Source organism: Crassostrea angulata, chromosome 2, assembly GCF_025612915.1.
Source record: "Crassostrea angulata isolate pt1a10 chromosome 2, ASM2561291v2, whole genome shotgun sequence".
Lineage (NCBI taxonomy): Eukaryota > Metazoa > Mollusca > Bivalvia > Ostreida > Ostreidae > Magallana > Magallana angulata.
In genome coordinates, this window is record NC_069112.1 from 72,101,737 (window position 1) to 72,117,634 (window position 15,898).

Consider the following 15,898-nt stretch of genomic DNA (forward strand, 5'->3'; position numbering starts at 1 on the left):
TAATATCCAAGAGAAAGGAAAGCTTTTGATTAAAAACTAAAAATAAGAAAATATCTAAGGAAAACCTTTGCAAAAATTTTAAAACCATTTATTTAAATGGAATATGTGGGAGGGGAAGTGGGTTCTCAGTCTTATTTAACATCTAATATCCATGTATCAACAACTTAATCATTGAAAATTCATTATTCAGAATCGGCGTAGTACAATACTGACAAAAAAGAACAATGCAAACTATATGACTGTTCCTACAAGTGTTACCGTTACAATGTTTACGAACAGAAACTAAAATCTCTAGTGTGGCCTACATGTAGTTATAAAATATTTTGATTGTGCAAAATTATTACAAAACAATCTTTAAAAACTGCACGCATTGAAGCGACACAATGTTTTCACAAACTTATAAGCTTTCTAATTTTCTCTCAAGTGCAGAAATAGTACAATGTATACCGTCGCCCTTGTAACCTTCTTTTCATTAAAAGCCCAACTAGAGTTAGGATCAAGATTCAGGAACTTTTCTCTGTACCTGTCCAACACCATCAGGAAAGAAGACGGGCTCGTGTGTTTTCATGAATCCAATGAAGTAGGGTTTAACAACCTAGAGCTGACCACACGTTGTGAAGGAATGGGCAGATTTGTGATCTATTACAACAACAGGGAAACTAAATCGTTTGGAGACGGCCTTTCAAGAGAAGCTTATATTGAGCTTTGCGAGGTGCAAGTGATCGGTGAATACATGTTCCTTGTTTTTTAGTTCAACTCTTAACAGTTTTAGTAAAATTCTTCAAGTTATAAAATATAATATTAAATGATATATAATTCATCAATATTTCAAAACCACATAAAATTACCCACTTGGGAAATACTTAAAATTACCCGATATCAATTTCATATGTTATGGTTTGTTCCTGTTTAAACTAATATATTTTTGATCATTTTCTGCGAATAGGTTGCCCTCTTGGGTTCTGGGGACGCGGCTGTTCCAAACAATGTCCTAAAAACTGTCCTAAGCACTGTAGATATTCCTCAGGAGTATGCACTGGAGTCTGTTCCGGAGGTTTCACCGGAGAATCCTGTGAAAATTATGAGCGAGGTATAGTAATATACATGTACTTTTTTGCATCACCGCATTTCTTTAAGTCATCTACATTTGTCTGGCTTTGTTTGTGTTACTCTGGTAAAAAAGGAGAACAAAAGTTCTCAGGTTTCTTTTTTTTGACAGTAAATATGGCTTTGCATCGCCCAACATATCAATTAAACACACTTTGGTATAGACACCCAAGTTCCAGACTTGTTGACGGAAAACAGAGTGAGCTACATATAAACAACAACCAGTGCTCCTCAACAAGTAATTACCAGTGTTATGCTATGTGGAAAGTGGATTTACAGAAGATCAGACGAATTGAACGCATTGTAGTGTTTTCTAGAACGGATGACATAAACTGGGGTAAGAGACAATAGAAAAAAATAAACTCAAAATAGAAAAGCTGATACAATTTTTTTCGACATATATTCAAAGACAAAGAAACAGCAACAATATTAAAACAAAACTTAACAATCAGCCACATTAAAGCTTTTTTTACAAAAAAATATTCACCTTGTTTACATGTATACTATATACCTATAAATAATTTGATTTCTTTAAAAGATGATGAATAAAAATTTTGTCATTTCAAGTGTCTCTAGAGCTTTATGCAGCTGCTGTTCCAAAGACATTCCTTGCAGCACATTTGCACTGCGTGTTTTATCATAACATAAACAAGAGATATAAATTATGTTATTACATAACTGGTGCTTGTTTGGGAGGGTAACTGTTGAAATTGACACCCCTAGACAACCATTGTCAACCGACGCTAAGCCCACAATGGTTGTTTAGGGGTGTCAATTTCAACAGTTACCCTCCCACATCCTCCAAAACAGGCACTTTTTGTTTATTATACTGAATGTCTTAGTTTTAAAGAAGATTTTACTGCTTTTATATAGAAATGAAGTGAATTCTACGGCGAGCCGTACGCTCATAATTTACGCGCATGTAACAATTCGTTGTGTTACCCGTTGCCAAGTGTGTTGCTAACGCTGAGGGTAATAGAACGGATTACCAACTGCGTCAAAACCAATCAGATTTGAGTATTTAAAATGACAGTATAATAAACTATTATGTCCTTTTAGAGACTTCTCGAACGGATAGCAGCAACACATTATCCCCTTCCTTCTCCGAAGGCGAATAACCTGTAGTATTAATTTTTGTAATAAAATACACCTTAAAATTAAAGGACACCTTAAAAATTAAAGGAATATGATATAAAGACTGTGCTGTAATAAGTATTCAATGTGAATGTACGTGGTCTGCATGTCAATTCAATCGGATGCCCGTGATCGATATAAATGTCTACAATACATTTATTGATCTTGATTGATTCTCTGCATGAGATAAGTGAAAATACTGAGCTTCTAGTAGAGTAGAAGTAGGATTGTTCGTTAATATTGCACGTGGTAGAGAACTGTTGAATGAATATGAAGGCCTCTGTTTAATATAGCATCGGTTTGTATCTTTCAAAAGATAATTTTCTTTTAATTCTGCTATCTTTCATGACTTCATAAGTTAAAGAACAGGTAAGTAAATTACCCAGTACATACTATTGACATATATTTGTCTATTTTGCAGGTGCCAATAGCGAATTTACGAAAAAACTGCGTGGATTTTCCATTATTATATCCAACACCACAAATCCTAAAAATGGCGTTGTTTGTTATCATGATAGACAAGACGCCACCCATACAATATCTTCTAAAGTGGATATATTCTGTTCCGTCGTTGGACGTTATGTTATATATTACAATGAACGTCTACCAGGAATCAAATACAAAGAAAACTATAGCCAGTACGCATTTGCTGATCTCTGTGAAGTGGAGGTTTACGGTAAAACATAAACCCTTCAATAATATTTAAGAAATAAAGTACGAGTTATCGTGAATGTTGCAGAATAACCTCCGAGGTTGAAAAATGTTGTTTTGAAATATAAAATCCGACGCGTTAGCCGAGGCTTTTATATGTTAAACAACATTTCGAGACCGATAAATAATAAATAATAATAAATAATAAATAATAATATTTAAGAAACTAGAGCAGAGCTCGTGGCAAAGCCACGAGTAGGTCTTCCGTTGTTGCTGCGGGTTGAAAATATATGTGATATGGTGTCAAACGATTATAATGACTAAACTTTCAGTTCTGCTTTTGTTATAAAAACGTGTTGTGATTGAAAGCCTCTATATAAAACGTGTTTTGAAAAAGAAAGGAAGAAAATGTTTAAGAAAAACTATTTGTCGAACACAGTTTGTGTAATCGTTTCAAAAATTCTTCAAAAAATGAGATGTCTAATGGCGAGTTAAATTTTCAAAGGGTAGCAAGCATTGTTATAAACAGTATGTACTCATGATTCATGTCAGGAATTGTATTTTTTTTAAAAACCGAACCCGCCTACAAAACACGTAACCTTTTCTATGGGATAACTTCTTTATTTAAATCTTTCTAAATTTCTGAAGACTATGTGCAAGTTTAGAATTATTACGTGCCGACAAAATTTAGTATTAAGTCAAAATTGATGGCTTTTCTGAACTTTTCTACAGGGAAATGTGTGTCGTCTGATATTATTTAATGATACGAGTAGACTTGGACATTCAAAATAATATATAATCAGCTAAAAAAAAAAGATAAGCGGGAGAATTTATGCAAAAGCGAGCATCTAAATTTTACACCAGATGGTGCTGTTTCATAGCGACACCGCTATGTAACGTGAATTAAATAACCTTATTTACAGAAATGAATATTACTTTTCTCGACAATGTAATCATATGAAAAATCCTTATTTTTATGTCAGTGGGTTGACTAATTAGATTGAAAAAAAACTTCAATTGCGCTTGCGTAAATTGGAATTCTGGGAAGGATTTAGACAGTCCGTGTTAGAGAAATTCGAAGAAGTTATGAAACTGGTTAGTTTTTAGATCAAACTGCGCATTAATGTATTAAAGGACTTTCATGGGTATCGTCTGCCCACGGTCTGTAATCCGTATGTGCAGTCATACATTGTATGTACATCGGATATTCATTGTTCAGCTAAAATTAGTATTCCACTGGCTGTAGCTAACCTTGTAAGTAAATTAAGTTGCATAACAACCTCATGATACACAACTTCAATTTAAAGGTTTTTTTTTTATCAACTTCATACAATTAGCAATAAATAAAATCCCCAATAACGCACATCTACCTTACTTAAGTGTAACTTTGAGAGGCGCATATATTTTTGGGAGGCAGATATGTCGCTATATTATAGTCTGCAAGTCAAGTGAATTATCATGGTCTTTCAAAGAAATAGGAAATCTGTCGACACTTGCAGTACTTTGATGAATTCTATGGCTATCGACTGCATTGCATAATGTAGTCGTATTTCCCAAGAACAAAATTTCCTTTGACTTCAAACTTTTAATTATAATACATTATGAATTATTCTGTTCATAACTATAGAAGTTTAGCGTGTTTAACAGGTTAATTTATTAGCCACATTCTCAGGTTACGATTTCACATCTTCAATGTGAAGATGATTGACTTCGAATAATAGTCTTATTGTTTATAAAAGCACCCTTCCAACTGTTACTCAATTACATATGTTCTGAGAAGCGACACAAGATTTTCGGTCGCACGTGGAGATTGAATTAACACAGACTGACCGAATAAACAAACGAGTGGGAAAACGATACACGTTGAGGAGAAAATGTTACACATAAGGAGAAGTCACCAAAAATGATTTTCGACAGATCTGGATATCTTTTCGCCAACTTAAAAAAAAACCAGCGCGACCACTTGTCAGCGGGGCGGGAGGAGGGGGGGGGGGGGCGCAGCAAACGAACAACCATGTAGAAAAAACTACAGAGTGATTAATATGTGGCCGATAGAATCTAATCTTAATTTGTTTAAAACTCATGTGAATATTCTTTAAAATAATCATCAAATGCCTCAATTCAGGACAATTCAGGACATTCTTTTATCGTGCTAGCACCTACCGCAAACATGTAACATGGGACTTTGATTATAATTTGATTTGATTTGATTTTTAAACTACCTTGTACGCTATCGTATAATTAAATCAATGCTTAATCAACTGTACAAGTAAAATAAATTTATCTTTTCCCCTTAAACCTATAATAGTTGAAAACATAATAAAATATAGTTCTGTCCGTGCAAAATATGAAACATGAACGCGTGATAAGGTACATGTAGAGTAACACGAGCCGACCGCGGATCATTGTCCACTCGCTCTGGATCTCCTCGGCCAAGTGCGAGGGATGATCATCATTTAATATTTGTGTGTGTGGGGGGGGGGGGGGGGTGGTTAAATTTTTTTAGATATACAAACCAACCATTAATTTATGTCTGACGATGTTTCCGATTTGGAATAATATCGTTCATTGATATTCACTTACACTCAAATTTTTAATAAAATGAATACAAGATGGACAAACTTTTATAACATAAATAAAACAGTTCTTGTATTTACGGCTATATAAACTCAAACACGTTCATATTCATCAAGTGTGCGTCGCGGTGTGCGAATCTTATGTATTAGATAACCGCTTATCGCTAGCTAGTGCAGCCGTGGCTGATCACCTCGGCCGTGGACGAAGGATAGATTACGTAAAGGTACAACGCACAGACACGCACAGCTCAGAACCCAGGAAGATTTGAGAAGTTTGCAGTATAATGACCATATTCTATCAAATAGAATTTCTTTATTTTAAACTTGAAACCCACAATTGATATATGTCACATATTGCTTTAGATTGAGAATGACATTGCTTTTATTAATTAACTGAACGATTTCTTAATTGACACCTAATCGTTTAGTCCATAAACTTTTATGTGTAATCAAAACTAAAACAATTCTTGAGTTTGCGGCTAAATAAACTCATATATGAGAGACACACTCTCGTGTATTAGATAACCGCTGACCGCTAGGTAGCCCAGCCGCGACCATGGTGACCGATTTTCTCGGCCGCGGGCGAGGGAGAGTTTCGTTAACTTGGCCAAATTGCGGCGAGTACTGGTCAACACGTATTACTTTTTACCCTCATATTATGCAATACCCGAACACTAAAACAGTTTTATCAGATCAATTAAGTCACAAACAACATTTTTTGCAGCGACGCCGATATCGAAAAATTTACCGTTTTAGAGTTATGAAGCAAAGACTTTTAAGGAATCTAGACCCCCCCATTTTAGGGGCTAGCCCCTTTTTTATGGTATCAAATGAAAGCTCTTAATATTCTGCACAACTTTTGTTCTTTATGTGTTTTGAAAAAATTTACAACTAAAAAGTTATTGAGCAAAGATATAAGCAAAATTTAATATTTTTTGAAACATAAATTTCGATGTAATTTTTTAAGAAGTAAACGTGGGTTAATCAAACATGTAAAACTAGGAGGACAACGTTCAAGATGTCTACTTTAAAGATTTGTAAATTAAAACTACTTGCTACCGATCAACTCGGAGCCTTTGCAGGTACACGAGACCCACTAAAAAAATATTCAAAGGGGAATAACTCAAAACCGGAAGTAGCGATTGCGAAATATTTTGTGATATAGTAAGCTATTGTCATTTTCAATAAACCCTGAAAATTTGAATAAAATCTAATGACAAACAAGCGAGATATTACAGTTTAAAGAAACGTCTAGAAGAAAAAGAAGAAGAAAAATAATAATGAAGAATTTCCAACAGAATCAGTACAAGATCTTCCGTTGGAAACGGAAGACCTTAATAAAGTACGAGTTATCGTGAATGTTGCAGAATAACCTCCGAGGTTGAGAAATGTTGTTTTGAAATATAAAAGCCAAGGCGTTAGCCGAGGCTTTTATATTTTAAACAACATTTCGAGACCGAGGAGGTTATCCTGAAACATTCACGAAAACAAGAACTTTTTTTCTATTCTACTAACAGCCCAGTATTTCTACAGATCGTTTCTCCTATAGAGAGACGATCTAGGTCATTTTGACGGCTGTTCCGTGTAACCCCAATGGTTTTGTTAGTAATGTTTACATGAATATCGATCAGAGGAATCACATTCAGACGACACATTTTTTTGGGGGATTTTTAATAATCTTCACTTATTTATAAAATATCTTTGAGTTATATTCCTAATATTTTAAGGACAATTGAATACAATTATTACTACTACACGTTATGTATTTAATGTAAAAACACGCAGTGAAAATGTGCTAGGGAGGTCCTAGGAACAGCTGCATTGATCTCTTAAAAATATACATTTGAGGCAATACACATCGTTTTGACTGGAACTAACACATGAAATTGACATGGTTTTAAAACTTTTTTACGGTTTAAATGTGTACTTTCATGATCATTGCGAGAGAAATAGGTATTTCTTATCTGATAATTTACTGATGACGTTCGTGGTATATTGGAGAATAAAGTCCGCGGCATCTCTTTGATATCGGCAATAACTGTAGTAGAATAATAGTATTATTCATTCTGGTAAATCTACTTTATGTTATGTAATTTGAACCAACAAAAAACAATAAAAATGGTAGCTAATCGACTCTTTTGTATTTTAAGTCATCATACTATGGAAAAGAATCATAGGGTAACAATAAGTAGGAAGAAATTGCTGCACATTATTTAGTGAATCTGATGAGTACTGTGTTTATTTATTTATTTTTTAATTTTAGGCTGTCCTATTCCTGGTTATGGACAGGAACACTCTGATTGCACAATTCCTTGTTTTGAGATGTGCAGGAATTGTATGTATTACGTAGATTGTATGTATTTGTTAGTTGCCGTGCATAATGTTTCCTTACTTTCGTCCTCCACACTACTGTAAGTGATTTTGATATTTTATCCAAAGTCAGTAAATGCAATTGCATACGTAGATAAATATCAAGTTGTTTATCGACAATTTGCAAAATTTAAGTCTCTACATTTGTAAACCAATAAAGTGTAAATTAAAGTAGTTCATCCATAACTCATGTAAATTTAACAATTTTGATGTAAACGAAATTCAAACTATTACAAGGATGACATAATCAAGACCCAGGAGAATGTATGGAACAGAAATTGTATGTTTTAAATGTATAAAATAATGATATCATTTAGCGTGTTTTAAATTATATAAACAAATGTAATTTAATTATATTTCTTTGAACGGTAAACATAACTTGACGATAATTAATAACAGTTTTCTTGATGCAAAAATAAATAAGAAACTGGGAGGCTAGATGATCATCAAATTCACCATCAGATCTGCCTAAAGTTTTGAGAGTTGATTTTTTTTAAGCTAAAAACTATAACCAAGTATAGAAAACATCCATATATTTCACCTTTCAAATTTTGGGGGTTTCTTATTTTTTATAGCGCCATTCTTCAAAAGAAAATTCAATGTTTAATTACCTTCATTGGAAACAAAAAGTAGATAAGCCTGTTATAGTACTTATTAGCTGCCGTCGCAATGGCTTATGCCAATAAAATATCAACCCACATGAAGTTACGATTTATTGGGGTTTTTTTGTGTTAAAATCATGAGAATGACACATTTTAAATTACATATACAGTACATATACAGTGTTCGAACAATGACAATTTTAACTCAAGACTTTCAAAATGTGGATTGTTTTACAACCAGAATGCAACTAACGCTTTTGCATCACTTTCGTTGAAAACTTTGATGTAATCCAAATAATCAATGAATATAAGCTCAAAGTAGACAGTTTGTAGATCTGGAAAATCTAAGCCTCATGAAACAAACATGGCTGTCTTCGCCGTCAAATTCTGGGGGTAGCGACTTGGCGGTTGATGGCAAATTCAGCTCTCGAGGGTTGACGGGCCAACAATGTACGATATCGAAACCTGATACAACTATCACATGGTGGGTAAACCTTGGAAAGATATACAGGATCCAACACATCGTAATTTATTACCGGAAAGAAAACATCGATTGGGGTACTTTGAATTGTGTATTGTATTAAAAAGCACTATATGATATTACATCAAATGATATGAATTTAAGGTGAGGTTTAGTCACAAAAATACAAGGTAGTTTTTTTTTCAAAAGGTCTCGATTTTGGTTATAAGGCAGCTTTTCTCGGGTTTTCTCTGTATATTTCGAACACCACCAACAGGGAAGACGGAATCCTATGTCACCACGATACAACATACACCAGACAAACTGTTCCTGATCACGTGTCTATCGATTGTCCTTACCATGGACAATTCGTCATCTTCTACAATGAACGTCTGCCCGGAGTTACCTACCCTACCGGATATTCTTCAAAAGCCTATGGCGACCTCTGTGAAGTAGAGGTGTATGGTATGTTCACCTTCCTATTTATTACTTGTTACGTAAACTAACAAATGAAAAATGTCCCGATACCTATCAACTTTTACCTCCGTTTATTAAGGTTGTCCTAGTCCTGTTGCAAACAGTCTCCAGTGTTCAAATCCATGTCCTGAAAATTGCGAGGAATGCTTTCCTGGGACAGGAATTTGTATTAAATGCAAGCAGGGATTTGAGGGCTATGCCTGTGAAACTGGTGAGCCTTATAATTTCATTTAAAAGTTTGTGTGAACGATTTCATTTATTTGTTTATATCACAAATGAGAAACAATAGTAGAGTGACGAAAATAATTACTAACGCAATCAACTTTCGCACATAAACTACCGTAAAACGTATAAAATGATAAGATCACAACTTGATGTACAATATGATTTAAAAAGTGAAAACTTGCCCTTATATATATATATATATATATATATATATATATATATATATATATATATACTAGTATAATAAAAAATAACAGAAATCCGATTCAAAACTCTACCGGTTTCATTAAAATCTTCAGGAGTATTGAACAATCACCATAGATACATAAGATACATACATTTCAAATGATCATTGTGACGTCATATAACATCAAGTATATGTTGCGCTTTTCAGAGTTCATTATGACGTCATAATATAAGCGTCTTATAATAGTACGGGAAAAACATAAAATATATTCAAATATTCCATAATTGTACAAGAAAAACATAAAATATATTCAAACATTCATAATTATAATGCATTCAGTTTTGGTTTATATAATGAAATGAAATGTTTTTCTTTTGTTTCACGCTCTTTTTCGGTTGTTGCTTTATAAAATTTATAGATAGGACACACTGTAAAGTTCGGAAAAATGTTCTTGGCACAGTTTCTGAGATGTCCGCTAACAGCCGTGCACTGGTATTTTGTTTCACGAATTTGTTGTCGGTGGACGGTCATTCGATGTCTGAGGGTATCCCCGGTTTGACCAATATAGTTTTCTCCACATCCTGCACATGTTATGACGTAGATTAGATTGGAACTTTCACATGTAATAGAGGAATGTATATTAAAATTTCTGCCGTTTTTGAACTCGAACTGGTGGCCTTCTTGTAGGTAAGGGCAGGTGGCACATCTTGGCTTCTGGCATTTACGGACATCTGGTGTTTCTTCGATATTTTCAAATTTGGCACGGGTTAAAATCTTTTTCAGAGACGGACTTTGTCGTTTACTTTTAATGATCTGAAATTTGTTTAAGACTTCTTTCATTTTTTTATCACGTTCTAAAAGTTGAAGGTTGCTTTTTATAATTTGGTAAAACTCTTGATTTTTCGGGTTGTGTGTTGAGACGTATGGAATAACACATTTTTCTGATTTATCTTTTATCTGTAGTAGCTCATTTCTATCATGGCATGTGGCTTTTTTGATTCCATGTTCCACTAGTGATTTGGGGTAGTTCCTTTGTTGTAGCAGGTAGCGTAGTTCACTTAGTCTGGAATTTAAAAGATTGTTGTCCGATATTATAGTACAAAGGCGCCTGGCTAAATTATAAGGTATGTTGTTCTTAATGTGTTTTGGATGGCACGAATCATAAACAAGGTATTGTTTGGTGTCCGTAGGTTTATAATATATATCAGTAATAATTTTGTCCTCTCTTTTTATGATCATAACATCAAGAAATGGGAGTTTTTGTTCGCTACAGTCCATTGTAAATTTCAAATGGTTGTTTAAATTGTTTAAAATATGGTAAAACTTATTTAATTCATCCTTGGTTTTGGTCCAAATTATAAAACAGTCGTCCAAAAATCTTTTCCATGATTGTTGTATGAAAGTTTTAAATTCAACACTAAATTGGTCCTCCAGGTTTTTATATAGCTTTTCCTCCAGAAATCCTAGTACAAGTGTAGCATAGGTTGGGGCAACTTTAGTTCCCATAGCTGTTCCAAGTTTTTGTTTATATGTTATCCCATCAAAATTCATGAAATTGTGTTCCAGAATGAATTTTAAACTTTGTAAAATGAAAGGCTTGGTGAAACGGTCATGGAGTAGGTCTGGAAATTTGTCGATCCAGTGTTCAATAGCTTCTAGTCCGAGTTCATGTGGGATGTTAGAATAGAGGTTGGTCACATCAAATGATACTAAAATGGCATCTGGTTGAACGTTTTCAGGAATGGAATTTAAAAAATCAACGGTATCTCTAATATAGCTTTTTACTTTGGACACGTACGGTTTTAATAATAAATCCAATAAATTGCTGATCCTATGCGTCTCACAAGATGGTCCTGCAACTATGGGTCGCAGTTTTAAATCCTCAGGTTTTGAAACACATACATATGAAGAGAATGATTCTTTACACAAGTTGCTGATAATCTGACTTTTATGAACCTTCGGTAATCCGTAAAAGTTGCTTGTCTTAACATCAAAAGATAACAAGTAATTTATTTCCTTTTTTGTTAGTTCTTGTCCATATTCCTCTATAATTTTACTTAGTTTGTTCATAACATTTTTAGACTGGTGATTGGCTTGTTTTTCGTAGTAAAGTTCATTTTCTAATATGGAAAGACACAGGTGTTTATAATGATACCTGTCCATTATAATTACTGCATTGCCTTTGTCAGCTTCTTTTATGATAATATTTTTGTCCTTCTTTAAATTTTCAATAGCCTCCCAGTCTGATCTTCCTGTATTATCAAATGTTTTTTTTCTATCAACACTGTCCTTAGGAAATTTGGAGATATAATCAATGAATTTATCAAGGTTCTGGTTTCTATCTCGAGGGGGAACGAAATTGCTAGGGTTTGAAACGATGGATTCATCAATGCATTCCTCGTCTAGGAAAAACTCTGCTAATCTTAATCTTCTACAAAATGCTTCAATATCGTTTGTCATTTCCTCTGTATTATTTCTACGTGGGGTCGGGGTAAATTTAAGCCCCTTTTCAAAGTTTAAATTTAAGCCCCTTTACAAAGTTTAAAATTCATTCTGGAACACAATTTCATGAATTTTGATGGGATAACATATAAACAAAAACTTGGAACAGCTATGGGAACTAAAGTTGCCCCAACCTATGCTACACTTGTACTAGGATTTCTGGAGGAAAAGCTATATAAAAACCTGGAGGACCAATTTAGTGTTGAATTTAAAACTTTCATACAACAATCATGGAAAAGATTTTTGGACGACTGTTTTATAATTTGGACCAAAACCAAGGATGAATTAAATAAGTTTTACCATATTTTAAACAATTTAAACAACCATTTGAAATTTACAATGGACTGTAGCGAACAAAAACTCCCATTTCTTGATGTTATGATCATAAAAAGAGAGGACAAAATTATTACTGATATATATTATAAACCTACGGACACCAAACAATACCTTGTTTATGATTCGTGCCATCCAAAACACATTAAGAACAACATACCTTATAATTTAGCCAGGCGCCTTTGTACTATAATATCGGACAACAATCTTTTAAATTCCAGACTAAGTGAACTACGCTACCTGCTACAACAAAGGAACTACCCCAAATCACTAGTGGAACATGGAATCAAAAAAGCCACATGCCATGATAGAAATGAGCTACTACAGATAAAAGATAAATCAGAAAAATGTGTTATTCCATACGTCTCAACACACAACCCGAAAAATCAAGAGTTTTACCAAATTATAAAAAGCAACCTTCAACTTTTAGAACGTGATAAAAAAATGAAAGAAGTCTTAAACAAATTTCAGATCATTAAAAGTAAACGACAAAGTCCGTCTCTGAAAAAGATTTTAACCCGTGCCAAATTTGAAAATATCGAAGAAACACCAGATGTCCGTAAATGCCAGAAGCCAAGATGTGCCACCTGCCCTTACCTACAAGAAGGCCACCAGTTCGAGTTCAAAAACGGCAGAAATTTTAATATACATTCCTCTATTACATGTGAAAGTTCCAATTTAATCTACGTCATAACATGTGCAGGATGTGGAGAAAACTATATTGGTCAAACCGGGGATACCCTCAGACATCGAATGACCGTCCACCGACAACAAATTCGTGAAACAAAATACCAGTGCACGGCTGTTAGCGGACATCTCAGAAACTGTGCCAAGAACATTTTTCCGAACTTTACAGTGTGTCCTATCTATAAATTTTATAAAGCAACAACCGAAAAAGAGCGTGAAACAAAAGAAAAACATTTCATTTCATTATATAAACCAAAACTGAATGCATTATAATTATGAATGTTTGAATATATTTTATGTTTTTCTTGTACAATTATGGAATATTTGAATATATTTTATGTTTTTCCCGTACTATTATAAGACGCTTATATTATGACGTCATAATGAACTCTGAAAAGCGCAACATATACTTGATGTTATATGACGTCACAATGATCATTTGAAATGTATGTATCTTATGTATCTATGGTGATTGTTCAATACTCCTGAAGATTTTAATGAAACCGGTAGAGTTTTGAATCGGATTTCTGTTATTTTTTATTATTTAATACTTGTGTGGATTAACTTTACTCATTTTGGATTATACTAGTATATATATATATATATATATTTTTTTTTTGGAGGGGGGGGGGGGAGGGGGTGTATGTCCTTGAAATGATTGTGTTTTGTATTTATTCCGTTACCTTGTTTATATGTGGTGCATTGTGCAGTTTTGTATGTGGACTTTGTCACTATTTTAACTATGGTAACTTTAAATACTTGGAAAGTTTGAATGTTTACAATTTCCCTTTTCTTATTAAAATTTACATTCGTGAGCTAAATTTTTCATTTTAATCAAAAAGAGAAATTTCCAAAAGAGTTTCATTATCTTTCAGTTTGTCGTGCAATGGTAAAAAATATAAGGGCTCAACAACACCACATTATTTCTGGATCAATTGACGATATTCAGAATTCCAAGGGAGTCACATTTGTTGGTAATAAAACCCAAGTAATGATTGGCGTACCTTTAACGGGGGATTCTACAAACATTGCGGGCGTGTCCTTTTCAATTTATAACACGGAATATGTGTTCGTTACATTTTACGATACATCTTTATCAGTTGCGCAAAAGGTAAGACTAACAATGATAATACGATAGATACTAAAGGAAAATTGTTAATTAAATTTAACAATAAATCATCACACATTGTTTTGGGGGTTTTTTTTCATTACACGGTACATGAGCTTTTGGATCACAATGTTTGTATGGAGGAAAAAGTAAATTGTTTATATGTGTTTTATGACAAAAGTATCCCTTTAAAGTATTACAGAAAAATCAACGATTTAGAATATTGGAACGTCACTGTGGAGAACCCCGTATTTTCAAGAATTTCCGATGTTACAATCTCAGTTAGATCTCCGTCTAGCTTCATTATCTCAAATCTTGAATTTCCTCTTCGAGTATGCTTCAAAACTGGCGGTTAAATGTAAGTAGTCAAATGGTCATAATTAAACTATCATAACAAATCACAGATAAAGAGAAAGTAAAGATTATTTAAAGTTATGTACTCTCTTTTCAGACAAATGCTGGGGCACCTTCACATAAAAGAAATATATCTTTTGATACAGCACAACAATAACTAATGAAATAAAGCTTTTACATCTTTAAAGTAGTGTTATCATTTATCAAAACCGGGCGGTAGTTTGGTAAATTAAGACAAGTGTTGTCACGTAATTACACCAAATGACCGCATTATTACACATATTTTGAAAGCAATTTAACTTCATTTGTGAAAATGTTTAATAAACATAAAATTTTGCTTATTCCGTACACAGTGCAATATGGAAGTTAGTTATTTTAGATAAAAGTAATTATAAACAATAATGGAAATTTTGGCTTTTGTCTTAATTAAGTTTATAGCGACAGCAATGATCAGTCTGTCCCTAGTGTAGACGGTTTACAGATGTTTACCAAACAACAGGTAAATTCGTTCTACGCACAAAATTGTAGTATCAATTAAAAAACACGTAATGAAAAAAATGTAAAGTATGTCAAATATTGTTACGTCATTCTTAATACTCCGAATTGCGATGTAAATTTGCTAAAAGGCTCAATTCGTTGTTTACTTTGATAACCTAGGTTATTCTATAATATGCTATCCCGTAAACAGGCAGAGTGTACAAATTGTTACGGGATTTGTTCGATGAGCCAGCAGTAGTACATTTTAGCACATATTAGAGTTAAGTATTTGACATTCATACGATTTATTTTGTCAATATCGATGCAATATGACCGATATTTTTATCAACTCCGTTAAGGATGGATTCTTTTCATATTTCTTATATTCAGAAAATGATGAAATTAAGCATGTAGAGACTTTAAGATGTGCTCATTTCAATAAAACAAAAAAAGTTTAGGGTAATCTTGCTTGATTTTCCTTGAAGGTCATTTGAAAAGTCAATGCTTAAAATAGAGTTTTTTAGTGTAATAACACAAAAATTCCATGGTGGTATCTTAAATTGATTGTTCAAGAAAATAAAATATGATTAGATGTAAAAAAGCAACTTAAGTCTAAGGTTCTATGTTAAAGCATGATATTAAGTAGTA

General features: G+C 33.3%; 1 protein-coding gene and 1 pseudogene across 1 annotated transcript; both read left to right on the forward strand.

Moving 5' to 3' along the window:
- The window catches only part of LOC128174831 (uncharacterized), a 394,133-nt pseudogene that overhangs the window by 222,629 nt on the left and 155,606 nt on the right, over positions 1-15,898 (forward strand).
- On the forward strand, positions 1,220-14,817 carry LOC128171887 (uncharacterized). Its single transcript, XM_052837661.1, has 8 exons — positions 1,220-1,444; positions 2,663-2,917; positions 7,732-7,803; positions 8,774-8,998; positions 9,111-9,365; positions 9,457-9,588; positions 14,187-14,422; positions 14,614-14,817. Exons 1-8 carry the CDS (start codon positions 1,225-1,227, stop codon positions 14,773-14,775), a joined length of 1,557 nt encoding a protein of 518 aa, XP_052693621.1. The 5' UTR covers positions 1,220-1,224; the 3' UTR covers positions 14,776-14,817.

Excerpts from the sequence above, each read along its gene's own strand:
- LOC128171887 (XM_052837661.1), top strand. The coding sequence starts at position 1,225 with ATGGCTTTGCATCGCCCAACATATCAATTAAACACACTTTGGTATAGA. Across the intron at positions 8,999-9,110 it reads GAAAGAAAACATCGATTGGG|GTCTCGATTTTGGTTATAAG; the intron begins GTACTTTGAATT and ends TTTTTTCAAAAG. Across the intron at positions 9,366-9,456 it reads CTGTGAAGTAGAGGTGTATG|GTTGTCCTAGTCCTGTTGCA; the intron begins GTATGTTCACCT and ends CCGTTTATTAAG.